Source organism: Xenopus laevis, chromosome 3L, assembly GCF_017654675.1.
Source record: "Xenopus laevis strain J_2021 chromosome 3L, Xenopus_laevis_v10.1, whole genome shotgun sequence".
NCBI classification, from domain to species: Eukaryota; Metazoa; Chordata; class Amphibia; order Anura; family Pipidae; genus Xenopus; species Xenopus laevis.
This window is the reverse complement of record NC_054375.1, coordinates 144,129,041-144,143,314: the sequence shown is the minus strand read 5'-3', so window position 1 is coordinate 144,143,314 and position 14,274 is coordinate 144,129,041. Positions and strand designations below refer to the sequence as shown.

Here is a 14,274-nt window from a genome sequence, read left to right as displayed (position 1 = left end):
GCCTGAATCTGCACCGAGGGGTAAGTAAAACATTAGGGGCATTTGCACGGGGTAACACGTAGGGGCAAATTTACTAAAGGGCGAAGTGACTAACGTTAGAGAAAATTGTGATCGGCCTTCCTCAAAAAACGCTATCGTCTTTTCCTTTTTCAGGGTGATAGGCTGAAAAATAGCGTAAATGTTTTTGAGGGTACCCGGGCTCCGCCCTACATTTCCTTACATAAGGCACATAAACTATACACTGGGCTCATGTGTAGGGCAATATAACAACTTTATTTTATATTATTAAGGTTCCCTGGACTTGTATAATGTAATGTATTTGCTGCAACATATATGTCCGTTTCACTTCCCGTCGTATGCAAATTAGCCAACTTCACTTTGATTGGCGCAGTAACGCTAGCGCTACTTTGCCAGCGTCCAACGCCCTGGACGCAACTTCGGAATTAACGTTGTCCTGGCGAATCTACACCTGGCAAAGTATTGCGCTATGAGCGCAGCCGTCGCTGGCGAATTTTCGGAGGTTAGTGAATTTGCCCCTTAGGCTGGAGGGAGGGGGGTCTATGTAGGGTTGCCATTTGGCCAATATTTTACCGGACTGGCCGGTAAAAATGCCGCCTGGTGACAATGTTATTAATAGGGAAAAACCATAAAAATATAGGATGGCCAGTATTTTTTTCCAGAAAAGGTGGCAACCCTAGGTAGGGGTTTTTTTTAACGTTAGGGTTGAATTCTCCTTTAAAGGAGTATTTCATGTTCATTTTAAGTACATTCCAGAGAGTATATTCGATTATTATCAACTTTTTAATTGGGTTTTTTGTTATGGTTTTTTGAATCTTTCTCCTTCCGGCTCTTTCCAGCCTTGGTTGTGGCTGAGGGGGGTGTCACAGACTCCAGCAGCCCAGAAAACTACAATTTTATTGCTACTGACTTCTCATCCTATTCAGACCCTCTTCTATAAGTGTTCCAGCCGCTCATTCAATCTACTGCCCGGTTGCTACCTTAAATCTGACCCTAGCAACCGGACACAGGCTAAACAAACAAAATACCCCTTGAAACAGGTCTGGACTGAGAGTCAAAAATAGGCCCTGGCATTTCAGTTACACAGAGGCCTAATCAGCCACCAATAGACGACTAAATAGTGACTTTTTATGGCAATTTATTGCAGCCCCTGTGGCATTTGCCAGAAACTACAGATTGCCAGCCCGGGCCTGCTTTGAAATCTGCCTCCTCTTTCCCAAGGGAGTGTCACAGAGCTGCTGGGCTACTGGGAAATGTACGTAAATTCTCAAAGAAAACGTCCCTCCTCAGCAGCAGTAGCCGTGAGAATCAGTAGGCGTGGCCCTCACTGAGTGATTTAACTTCCGACCAATCATCCCTTTAGGGGCGTTGCTTAGTGTCACTGGATCAGCCATTAGTTTGAAGCTACCGAAACGCCTTGGCGTCTTAACGACAGTCTACTTTATTTATTGGTCACAACAGTCACCCTTAACAACCAACCTATTCTATGATTGGTCGGCTTCGGGGTGGGCGGGCAGATGTTGTTTCCAGAGTACGGAAGAAAAATCTGGAAGGTTCTGGAGGTGGAGCTGCACCTACAAGAGAGGGGCCGAGTATTTACGGGAGCAGCATACGGACAAGCGATTGGTGCAAAGGTAAGTACTGCTGGACACTGCTAGAGATGGGAGTCTTCCTGCCTATGGCTCTGTCTTGTTTATGTCACATCTGCATTTGTAGCACTTTCCGGCTATCTGGGAATGTTCCATTTCCTGGTGTATAATAGGGGTGCCACTAATCCTTATAGAATACTAATAACAAGAAATGTGTCCATAGAGGGATAGTGGTGTTTCTGTTTTATTGTGATTAGGGGTCCTCCTGCCTCTCTACAGTCCACTTCCAAAAATTCTTTGTTAAAAGCGAATTCCCTTTAATTCTTGTTAAAATCACGAGCAGTAAGTCCCAGTATAAATGCAGCTGTGGGGGGAATGGCAGTGTGACAGGTCCAAACCTATATTAGACATATTGGGGAGCAGCTGTACTTGAGGCCCATTATTCCTGATACCCAGTGTGTAATATTGCTTAGTAAGTACTAGTGGGAGCCCATTGGAATTATTCTTTTTACGGGAACTGGCATAATAATCCATATTGTATTATTATTCATTGTCAGATTCAATATCAAATTGTCCTTATAGTGGTCTTCCGTGTGTTTAGTGCTTCTCAACGAGCCGCAGTCCCCCTGCCAGATTGCAAAAGATTCCAAGTAAATCAAAAAATAGCCGGAGAGCACACCTTTATGTATTAAAAGGTTTCCATTTTTATTTCGCAGACAATCCTGCACACATAAAGGTGTGCTCTCCGGCTATTATTCATTGTCCCCAGTCTGTCGCTCGGTTGTCTTTTGGCCATAGACGTTACAATTACGATCTTTCCTGGAAAAGATGTTTCCAGGAAAGCTCGTTTGTTTCAATACACACGTGTAGAATTGTCAGATATACAGGAAGAAACAATAGAATTCTACCTGTATCTGACGATTCAGCTCTGACAATGGCCGATGTTCTGTTGCCTTCAAAACTTTCCGTCCGGCCTGATCAACGAGCCCACCGATATCCAAGTCTTCTTCTGATATCGGTCAGCTCGTCTCCCACCGGGTCCGGACTGAGAATTAAAATGGGCCCTGGCTTTTTCAGGTACACAGAGGCCCAATCAGCCCACACAGAGGCCCAAACGGCCCCCACCAGCCCACTAAATACTGACTTTCTATGGCACCTTATAGCAGCCCCTCTGGCATTTGCCAGAACCCACAGGTTGCCAGTCCGGGCCTGTCTCCCACCATACACTCACTGTAGTAATGTGCGAGTCAGGTTTTTCCTGACTCTAACCAACCCTCCCTCAGCCAACACCTGCCCGCATCCGACTACGGGTTCCTTTTATAGATCAGTGCCGACCTGCCCACCGATGATGTCACAAAAGGGGCGGGGCCAGCAGGCGCGTGGCTATAAAGTCGTAAGCCGGCATTTGAAGGGCACATCACTAACGCACCGAATATTGTACAAAAATCCATTTTAATACGACATTATTGGTTGGTCTGTGGTCAATACAGTATTACTGAGGGCAGCCCTGGTGCAACTTGGCACAATACCATTCATTGGCTGATTAACCCCTCCCAGCACCACTGCCAGCGGTTTATGGATATCAAAGCTCAGCAACAATTGGTTGGAAATCCCTGTGTAGCCATAAATAATGTTTATATCTAAAGAGCCTGTGTGCTGGGTCATAGTAGGATTGTCAAAAAATCTATTGCCCTGTCCTTTCCACTAATCATTATGTACCATATAAAAGTTTGGTAGATATTGGGGCCCCACCCTAACAGAAGCGTGACGCCCTATAGGGAGATACTGTATGTGCTGTGCCAAATTGGGAGTTCCCAGGCTGGTGTGTTCCTTACACTAAAAAGCTTCAAATGTGCTTATTCTGGAAGTATGTGAGTATAAATTCAGAATCTCAGACTATTCCAGAGCATATGCCTAATCTAGAACCAATATATATATATTGTAGGAGAATCCCCCTTTCCTTCTTGTTGCTTATTATAAATGTGGGGCAGGGAGGGTGGTTTAGCTTTGACACATAGGCACAGATTTCCTTGAATGAATATATACACAATAAGGGGATTGTTAACATTAACCAATGAGAAATGATCTAGAGGTGCTTAAAACTAAGGTACATGGATGCAGTGGTAAGAGCAGTTCGGTAAGAGCCTAAGCAAGTCAGTATAATATAACCCATTGCTGGAGGGAGGAAGAAACTGATTTAAACTGATGGTATTTTTTATTTTTTTTGGGTGGCTGATTAGAATTGCTATTGCAGACCATAGGCCAGTGTTTAAAAGGGGTTGTTCAACTTTAGATTAACTTTTAGTATGACGTAGAGAATGATATTCTGAGACAATTTGCATTTTGTTTTAATTTTTGTTATTATTTGTCGTTTTTCAGTTATTGAGCTTATTATTTGTTCTGCAGTTCTCCAGTTTTGCAGTTTCGGATAATCTGGTTGCTAGAGTCCAAATTACCCTAGCAACCAAGCAATAATTGGAACAAGAGACTGGAATATAAATAGGAGAAGCCCTGAATAGACGGATGAGTTATTATAAAGAGCAATAACAATACATTTGTAGCCTTACTTTTGTTTTTAGATGGGGTCAGTAATTTCCATTTAATGAAAGCTGGAAAGAGTCAGAAGAAAAAGGCAAATAATTCAGAAACTTATCAAAATGAAGGCCAATGGAAACAGCCATCCTATAACATACTAAAAGTTTACTTAAAGGTGAACCACCCCGTTAATATCCCTTTGTCAGGAAATGCTGTAAAATAGCCAAGCAGGAGTCACCCTTACTAGTAAGTTACTAGTCTTGTACTACAACTCAGCCAGAGGAATGAAAGTAAATATCTGGTTGCTATGGGTTACTGGGCCAGGGTAAACTTTGCCCAGGTAACTGCATAACCCTGTTAGTTTGCATTTCTCAACAGTGTGCGTCATGTCCACGTCCTTATATTTGTGTTCCATTTTCCTTCTTTTACTTTCATTTTGTTGGGTTCTTGTTATGGGTATGTATTCTGTTTCTAATTCTAAAGCATGGGTCTTACACAGGAGCTCCTGCAGCTTCATTTTCTTTTCTCTTGCACTGTCGATCTACTATCCATTGCAGACATAGGCTGGGGCAATGTACAAATGGGCACAGATAGAAAGTGATCATGGGGCATATTGATATATGTTTATAACACACAAAATCGGTGAATGGCTTGTAAATTGTATAGTGAATAAAGTACCCCCTCTTGTAAATTATAAGGATATTATAAGTTACAGAGGCCGAAGGTCATGGAACTCCAAGGTTACTTTTAATATCCTCATATTTTACAACTGGGGTACTTTATTTATTATAATACGCAAGTTTCAGTGAGGCTGTGACAGAAATGACATCACTACTCACCGTTTATAACTGATGACATCACTAGTCACCGTTTTACAAGATATTCATGGCTTTTGTGTATTATATCCTTATAATACACAAAAGCCATGAATATCCTGTAAATTATATCCTTATAAACGGTGAGTTCTGATGTCATCAGTTATAAACGGTGAGTTCTGATGTCATTTCTGTCACATGACTCACTGAAACTTGTGTATTATAATAAATAAAGTACCCCCAGTTGTAAAATATGAGGATATTATAAGTTACCTCGGAGTTCCATGACCTGTATAAAAACACTCGGCCTTCGGCCTCGTACTTTTATATGGTCATGAAACTCCTCGGTAACTTATAATATCCTTATATTTTACAAGAGGGGGTACTTTATTCACTATATAAACAATGACTAGTGATGTCATCCGTTATAAACGGTTAGTAGTGATGTCATTTTTGTCCCATGACTCACTAAAACTTCTGTATTCTAATAAATAAAGTACCCCTTGTTGGAAAATATGAGGATATTAGAAATCACTTTGGAGTTCCATGACCTGTATAAGACGGTCATGGAACTCCTCAGGGACTTATAATATCCTTATATTTTACAATAGGGGTTACTTTATTCAATATTTAATCAGGACTGGAAAAATCGAGTGTGAATGCTGACAGATGTATGTTCCCTCTTTATCTGCAGTTATCTCTGTAGGGCAACAGAATACCCACTAACATGGGCAAAGATTACTACAAAATTCTCGGGCTCTCCAAAGGAGCATCGGAGGAAGAAATTAAGAAGGCATATAGGAAGCAAGCTCTCAAATATCACCCAGATAAAAACAAGGACCCGGGAGCCGAGGATCGATTCAAAGAGATTGCCGAGGCTTACGATGTGCTCAGTGACCCTAAGAAGAGGGAAGTATTTGACAAATATGGAGAAGAGGGTGAGTATATGTAGGTGGCTGTTTGAACTTGACGTTTCTTTTTTATTGCTGTATAAGAAGTTGATCAAACTTGTAGAAAGTCGATTGGCTAATACAAGTCGCACGTGTATTCTTTCTGTATTTTCTTATGCAATGTAGAAGCTGTGCTTAATTACTCGAGTATCTTGTAGAGGTTGTGGTTAGTGATGTGCGGGTCGGGTTTTTCCTGCCCAAAGACCAATGTCTCTCCACCCGCGCCCGTACCCTCCTACCGGCTTCCTTATATAGACCCGCCCCGCCGATAATGTCACAAAAGGGGCGGAGCAAGCAGGTGCGCAGCTATAAAGCCGGAAGCAGGCAGTTGAATGTGGCAGGGAGAGCAGGAGAAGAGCTCCACCCGCGAAGTGCGAGGTCGGCCCAAACCCACCCGAGTATCCGGCCAGCCCGCACATTACTAGTTGTGGTGCAGATCCTTGAGTTTATTTGCTAGACTGTAAATGTGTCTGTTTGCATAACGGGGATGCAACAAATGCATAATATTCCTATTCAACAGAGTCCTCCACGAAAGATCTGTTTGAATATCAAATAGAATTAAAATGCTAATTTGAATATTTAAATTTGAGATCAATCAAAAAAACGTGCCTCAACTCTGAATCCAAAATTGTCACTGTCAAGAGCTTAAAGGGCAACTCAACTCCACAATAAAAATTTGCCTAATAGAAAAAAACAACCCAAGCAACTTTCCAATATACATTGATTAAATGTTGTCACTGCTTTTAAAGTTATTTGTAAAAATGATTGCTATTCATAGCAACATTCGCTTAACTCCTGGTTGTTACTTTTTAAACAATGTTGCAAAAGTCTTGGTTCCCCAGAAAAGACAGGTCTGTTAATCAGATGCCAATAACAGATTTTCCAGTTTAATCTACAGTTTGTTACAAATATTCCATTAGGCTCTGCCACAATCTATAGAGTAGCCACCTCCAAATCTGTAATATATAATGAACAAGCAACTGGAGAGCCTTTTCAAGTCTTGGTGTAGTTTATTTGAGCACCCGAGGAAGGACCCGTGTGGTCCAAAACATGTAGTACTCAAATAAAATACACCAAGACTTGAAAAGGCTCTCCAGTTGCTTGTTCATTATATATTTCTGTAAATCAACTGCCTTGCCTTACATTGTATCAACAGTCTTAGACATCAGGACAGGTAGTAGAAAGGTACAGACCAACACTGCTTTCAATAGCAATGCATATACAAATAACTTTAAAACCATAAAAAAAAAATTAATAAATGTATATTGCAAATTTGCTTAGATTGTGTTTTCTTTTATTAGCCAATTTTTTATTTTGGGGTTGACTTGCCCTTTAAAGTATCTTTTAGTAGACCAAATCCAGACCCTAAGCCAAATTCATGTCCTGCACACCGAGTCCTTCATTCGTTCATCTCTAATTCATAACGAGGGGTTGCAGTATGTCACACAAGGTTGTTGAGAGGACTTTTCAGGGCTAAAACCCTTTGCGAACTGACTTAACACCCAAAAGGAGTGGGGATTTACGAGTATCATCCTGAAATGCAGCTCATTGTGTGCCCACTTATAATGGCAGATATCAGATCTGTTTGCTCAGAATTGTTCTGATTGGCCAGTTATTATCTGTGATCAGCTAAAATTGTTCTGATTGGCCTGTATTATCTGAGATCAGTTAAAATTGTTCTGATTGGCCCGTATTATCCCTGATCAGCTTCACAGTATTGTATACAAACTAAAACTCACATTACATGAATGGGCAAAGCACTAAATTAAGTAGGATTTCCTGAATGGGGAGAGAAACTTCAAAAAACTGTACATGTTGGAGCCCTTACTCACGGGCGTTTGAAGCTGCGCTCCCCTGCGTTCCGGTTTTATGCGTTCAGCTGCAAGGGACCGCAGGAGAAGATGCGATGAATTCTTTTCAATGGGGCTGTACTCACGCAGACTCATGTAAGCGTCGAATGCAGGTTGGGACGCAGCATGTTGCATTTTTCCTGCGTCCGGCGCTTACATTCGTCTGTGTGAGTACAGCCCCATTGAAAAGAATTCATCGCGTCTACGCCTGTGCTCCCCTGCGGCTGAGCGCATAAAACCGGAACGCAGCTTCAAACGCCCGTGAGTAAGAGCCCTAAGGCATTTGTGCTTGGGTGTGCAAATCACTATAAAAGAACTCTCTTGTGCCCTGTGCAGATCAGACACACCGATGTGGCCAAGCACAGGGAAACTTTTCATATGCAAAACCCATTGTTCTGCCCCATTCCCATTGATACTGTCGGCATTTATATTTTTTAGGCTTAGTCCACAGCAAAAAAACAAAAAAAAAAAAAGACTAATAACAGCATGCTTAGATCTGTACAAGACAGGGTTAAGGCTTAGTCCACAACAGGCGATTCGCCTCTTCTTTGAGGCGACTTTTCTCCCCGAACCGCTTCCTCTTCTCCTGCGCCGGCTGTAATGAGAGTCGCCTGTGTTATGACACACGCGGCACTTAATTTTCCTCACGAGGAAACTTCGAGCAACTTCGGAAAACGAAGCGCCGCGTGTGTCATAATGCAGGCGACTCTCATTACAGCCGGCGCAGGAGAAGAGGAAGCGGTTCGGGGAGAAAAGTCGCCTCAAAGACGAGGCGATTAGTCGCCAGAGCGCTAAATGTCCCCGAATCGCCTGGTGTGGACTAAGCCTTAACCCTGTCTTGTACAGATCTAAGCATGCCGTTATTATTTTTTTTGTTTTTGTTTTTTTTTTTTTTTTTGCAGCATGTGGTGTAGTACAGTATAGTGTATAGTGGGGATATAGCCTCTGGTACAGCAGAAAATATTGTATCATACAGCCACCATATAATTAGGGAATTCTGACTCGGGGAGTAGCTCCCATTCTAGCAATGTTGGGGTTATAATCAGTCAGTATATTGGATTATGATAATTCTGTTTGATAAGCAAGGCTTTATCTTCCCATGCTTTAAAGTATAGTTGATTAAAGGACATTAATCCCTGCTCATGAAAAGGTAGAATTCCCTTCCTCTGAAGGCTTGCATGTTCAGTCTTGTTCATTTATTTGTGTTCTGCAAAGCCAAGCTTGTTTCACAGTCTCCTGCATTCCTTCCTGGAACTTTCTTGAACCATATCCAGCTACCTTTGTATCTTTAAGATGCGCATTCTGCATTTTCTTAAAGGAAAACTCAACCCTAAAAATGAATTTGTGTAAAAATGCCATATTTAAAGTGGACCTGTCACCCAGACACAAAAATCTGTATAATAAAAGTCCTTTTTAAATTAAACATGAAATCCAATTTCTGTTTTTTATTAAAGCGTTCATAGCTGTTGTAAGCTCATTTAGACATTTAAGCTGTCAATCAAATATTGTCTGCCCCTCCTCTATGCCTAGGCATAGAGGCAGGGCAGAATCTTGGAAAAGTAGTCAGCACAACGATTATCTCTCCTGTAGAGACTTGGTGCACGTTCCTCAGTGGCCACTTTCCACTGATATCACGACAACCTTTGTATGCAGAACAGCACCAGACTGTGACACTTTTGTGTTTAAAAATGCCCAAAGCTGAAATAAAGGCTTTTTAAACACACAAGTTTCACAGTCTGGTGCTGTTCTGCATACAAAGATAGAGGCAGGGCAGACAAATACTTTCACTTTCCATTCAGAACTTTCTAGATGTCACTGCTCTCCCCACATTCCCCCGTTCTCTTTACCATTTAATTGTGTAGCCAGGACATGGGGATGGACATCAGGTCCTCCATTCTGGTGCACAAACAAGATTCTGAGATGATACAAGACTTGTCTTAATAACAGTGTCCACAAAATGGCTGCTGCCTGCTTGTTATAATTATGAGTTCCCAGACTGAAGGAAACAAGATTCAAATAATTTATACAGTGGAATTAAAGTTTATTTTGCTTGACTAATGTGATAAAATAGGATTTTGAATCATTTTTCTGGGTGACGGTTCCCCTTTAATATAATGAACTTATTGCACGAGGCTAAAGTTTCAGCTTATCAATAGCAGCAATGATCCAGGACTTCAAACTTGTCACAGGGGGTCACCATCTTGGAAAGTGTCTGTGACACTCACATGCTCAGTGGGCTCTGATTGGCTGTTGAGAAGCTAAGCTTAGGGCTCGTCACTAATTATCCAGCAGAAAATGAGCTTCCCTGGCTGTAATATAAGCTGATGCTACAAGTTTGCTGATTATTACATTCTGATGCTAATTGCACTGGTTTCTGTGCTGCCATGTAGTAATTATCTGTATTAATTACTAATCAGCCTTATATTGTGACATTTCTATTCTATGTGTACTGTATATTGTGAGTGGGCCCCTAAGCTCAGTAAGTGACAGCAGCACAGAGCATGTGCAGTGAATCAGCAGAAAAGAAGATGGTGAGCTACTGGGGCATCTTTGGAGTCACAGATCTTTACTGCTAAAGGGCTGTGGTTGCCTTGGGCTGGTACAGAAGCACAAAACATAATGTACACTATTTCTAGCTACTTCTTTAGTTAAGCTTTAGTTCTCCTTTAAAAGAGAACTAAAGTGCCCATAGTCTGAGCTCCCTTGGCTGAAGCAGAGCACTGTGGGTAAATATAATGAAATGTGGAGGTGCCGTCTTTTATTCCTACATTGCCATCTCGCCAGATTCTTTTTATTGCCTCTAAATGATCTTATTTTATGCTCCAATCAGGCCTGAAAGGAACTCCTGGTGGGGGTGGAGGAAGCAGCTGTCCCAATGGGAACTATAGCTACACTTTCCACGGTGACCCTCACGCGGTCTTTTCTGAATTCTTCGGTGGTCGTAACCCATTCGACAGCTTCTTTGGCCGCACTGATGATGATATGGAAACGGATGATCCCTTTGCTGGCTTTGGGGGCTTCGGAGGGATGGGAGGCATGGGGGGGATGGGAGGCATGGGGGGCATGGGAGGCTTTCCTCGGTCTGCACCAGGTCGACGGGAGAATATCCCCAAAAAGCAGGATCCTCCAATTACACGTGAACTCCCGGTATCCCTTGAGGAAGTGTTTAATGGTTGCACAAAGAAAATGAAAATCTCGCACAAGAGACTGGGGCCGGACGGCAGAAGTGTGCGCAACGAGGACAAGATCCTCACCATTCAGGTGAAGAAAGGTTGGAAAGAAGGCACGAAGATCACCTTCCCTAAAGAAGGCGACGAGACTCCCAGCAACATTCCCGCAGATATTGTCTTTGTGCTGAAGGACAAGTCCCACCCTGTGTTCAGAAGAGAAGGATCTGATGTGGTGTATACAGCCAAGATCAGCCTGCGAGAGGTAAGATGGATGCCGAGGGCTAATTCCAGCCACACGTTGCATTAAAGTCACTTAAACTGCTAATATTTTCATTAAAAAAAACGGAGTCCCTGACACCATGAGAACTGAACAAATTCTGCCATATACATAAAGATCTGCTCGTTTTGGCTCGGCCATTAAAGGGGTGGGTCACCTTTAAAGGAGAAGGAAAGGCTAAAATTAAGTTGGCTTTATCAAAAAGGTCTATATAAATACACCAGTAAACCCTCAAAGTAATGGTGCTCTGAGTCCTCTGCCAAAAGAAACACAGCATTTCTTTCCTTCTATTGTGTACTCATGGGCTTCTGTATCAGACTTCCTGTTTTCAGCTTAAACCTCCAGGGCTTGGGCTTGAGCATGCTCAGTTTGCTCCTCTCTCCCTCCCTCCCTTTTTCCCCTCTTCCTCCTCCCCTCCTTGCTGTCTCTACCTGCCCAAAGCTATGAGTGAGCAGGGAGAGACTCAGGCAGGAAGTGATGTCACACCAAGCTAATATGGCAGCTGCTATCCTAAACAAACAGAGAGAGCTTCTAGAGCTTTTTACTCAGGTATGGTAAAGCATTCTACAGAATAAATATAGTCTTATAACTTGCACTATGTTGGCGAATCTATTGGCAATAAACTGGCTTGTTAGCTTTCCTTCTCCTTTAAGTTAAGTTTTAGTATGTTCTAGAACGGCTAATCCTAAGCAACTTTTCTACAGGGCTTAATGTTTTCATTTTTATAGCTTTGTAATTATTCCCTTTAGTGGACTCTTTCCAGGTTTCAAATGGGGGGTCACTGGCCACACCTAAAAACAAATATCCTGTAAGGCTACAAATTTATTGTTATTGCTACTTTTTATTATTCATATTTCTATTCAGTTCCTGTCCTTTTCAAACTCCAGTCTCTTATTCAAATCAGTGCATGGTTGCTAGGGTAACTTGGACCCTAGCAACTCGATTGCTGAAACTGCAAACTGGAGAGCTGCTGAATAAAATGCTAAATAGTCTTAGAATATCACTCTCTATGGCATACTAAAAGTTATTCTAAAGGTGAACAACCCCCCTTGAAGAGAACTTTCGCTAATTTGTTGGCCTTAATGCTGATTTCAATCCTTGGGCCAATAATTAAATCACGTAGAGACCTGTCATGGACCACATTGATCTAATTGGCTTCAATATATTGATGAGTTAGATACTGAACAACAAGGTGTTAAAAAAAAAAAAAAATTTAAAAAAAGGGTAGTTTAAGCCCATGCTCATGTCCATAGGCAGCTGAATCAGCTTTTTGTCCACCTTTAGGTAAAGGTTTTAAAGGAACAGTAACATCTAAAAATGAAAGTGTTTAAAAGAATGATAATAAAACTTAGTGTTGCCCTGTATGGGCATGGGCGTGTTTGCTTCAGAAACACTACTATAGTTTATATAAGCTGTGTAGCAATGGGGGTAGTCATTCAATCACAGGATACACAGTAGATAACAGATAAGTACTACTATAGTTTATATAAACAAACTGCTGTGTAGCCATGGGGGCAGCCATTCAAGCACAGGATACACAGTAGATAAGAGATAAGTACTACTATAGTTTATATAAACAAGCTGCTGTGTAGCCATGGGGGCAGCCATTCAAGCACAGGATACACAGTAGATAACAGATAAGTACTACTATAGTTTATATAAACAAGCTGCTGTGTAGCCATGGGGGCAGCCATTCAAGCACAGGATACACAGTAGATAATAGGTAAGTACTACTATAGTTTATATAAAAAGCTGCTGTGTAGCCATGGGGGCAGCCATTCAAGCACAGGATACACAGTAGATAACAGATAAGTACTACTATAGTTTATATAAACAAGCTTCTGTGTAGCCATGGGGGCAGCCATTCAAGCACAGGATACACAGTAGATAATAGGTAAGTACTACTATAGTTTATATAAACAAGCTGCTGTGTAGCCATGGGGGCAGCCATTCAAGCACAGGATACACAGTAGATAACAGATACGTTCTGAAGAATCCAGTTGTATACTACAGAGTTTATCTGTATTTCCTGTGCCTTCAGCTTTGAATGGCTGCCCCCTGGGCTACACAGCAGCTTGTTTATATAAACTATAGTAGTACTTATCTGTTATCTACTGTGTATCCTGTGCTTGAATGGCTGCCCCCATGGCTACACAGCAGCTTGTTTATATAAACTATAGTAGTACTTATCTGTTATCTACTGTGTATCCTGTGCTTGAATGGCTGCCCCCATGGCTACACAGCAGCTTGTTTATATAAACTATAGTAGTGTTTCTGAAGCAAACACACCAGTTTTACCATTGCAGAAGAACAGTGCATTATATTTTCATTACAAAGTTTATTTTTTTGGTGTTACTGTTCCTTTAATTGGCCAGTTTTGCTGATTATTACTATGCTGCCATGTATACTTTGATAGATGTATATTGTTCCATCTATTTCATATGTTTTAAACCCATTCTCCCAACAGGCTCTGTGTGGCTGTTCAGTCAATATCCCCACGGTGGATAACCGCACAATCCCGCTCACATTTACTGACATCATCCGTCCCGGAACCAAAAGGCGAATAACTAGCGAAGGACTTCCCTTACCAAAATCTCCTGACCAGCGCGGTGACTTAATTGTAGATTTCGACATTCGTTTTCCCGAAAGGCTTACGGCCAGTACCCGTGAAATGTTGGAAAGGGTCCTTCCTGCATAAGGAACAAGCCTTTGCCTAAGGCACCGCGACCAAAGCAAACTGGTTAATTGTACCCTATCTGCTCAAGGGGGCGTGGGGGAGGGGGGAGGGATGATGGTTGGGGTGCCATATCTCAATTGGTAACCTTAATAGTGATCACATATTCATTTTCCCACCCCCATTTATATGTTTATTCCATGAATCTAAACTGCACTTTGTTATATTAATGGACTTGGGAAAAGTTTTAGGAGTGGCAATGCTGATCATTTGCATTAAAGGAGAACTAAAGCCTAACTAAAGAAGTAGCTAGAAATCTTGTAAATTATGTTTTGTGCTTCTGTACCAGCCCAAGGCAACCACAGCCCTTTAGCAGTAAAGATCTGTGTCTCCAAA

The 14,274-nt window shown here is 41.8% G+C and overlaps 1 protein-coding gene across 1 annotated transcript; it reads left to right on the top strand.

The window, feature by feature from the left end:
- Nucleotides 1-1,496: 1,496 nt before the first annotated feature.
- dnajb1.L (DnaJ heat shock protein family (Hsp40) member B1 L homeolog) lies at nt 1,497-14,274 on the top strand. Its single transcript, XM_018253637.2, has 4 exons — nt 1,497-1,652; nt 5,652-5,895; nt 10,588-11,189; nt 13,672-14,274. The coding sequence occupies exons 2-4, from the start codon at nt 5,685-5,687 to the stop codon at nt 13,900-13,902; spliced, it is 1,044 nt and encodes a 347-aa protein (XP_018109126.1). The 5' UTR covers nt 1,497-1,652; nt 5,652-5,684; the 3' UTR covers nt 13,903-14,274.

Excerpts from the sequence above, each read along its gene's own strand:
- dnajb1.L (XM_018253637.2), top strand. The coding sequence starts at position 5,685 with ATGGGCAAAGATTACTACAAAATTCTCGGGCTCTCCAAAGGAGCATCG. Across the intron at positions 5,896-10,587 it reads TGACAAATATGGAGAAGAGG|GCCTGAAAGGAACTCCTGGT; the intron begins GTGAGTATATGT and ends TGCTCCAATCAG. Across the intron at positions 11,190-13,671 it reads CCAAGATCAGCCTGCGAGAG|GCTCTGTGTGGCTGTTCAGT; the intron begins GTAAGATGGATG and ends TTCTCCCAACAG.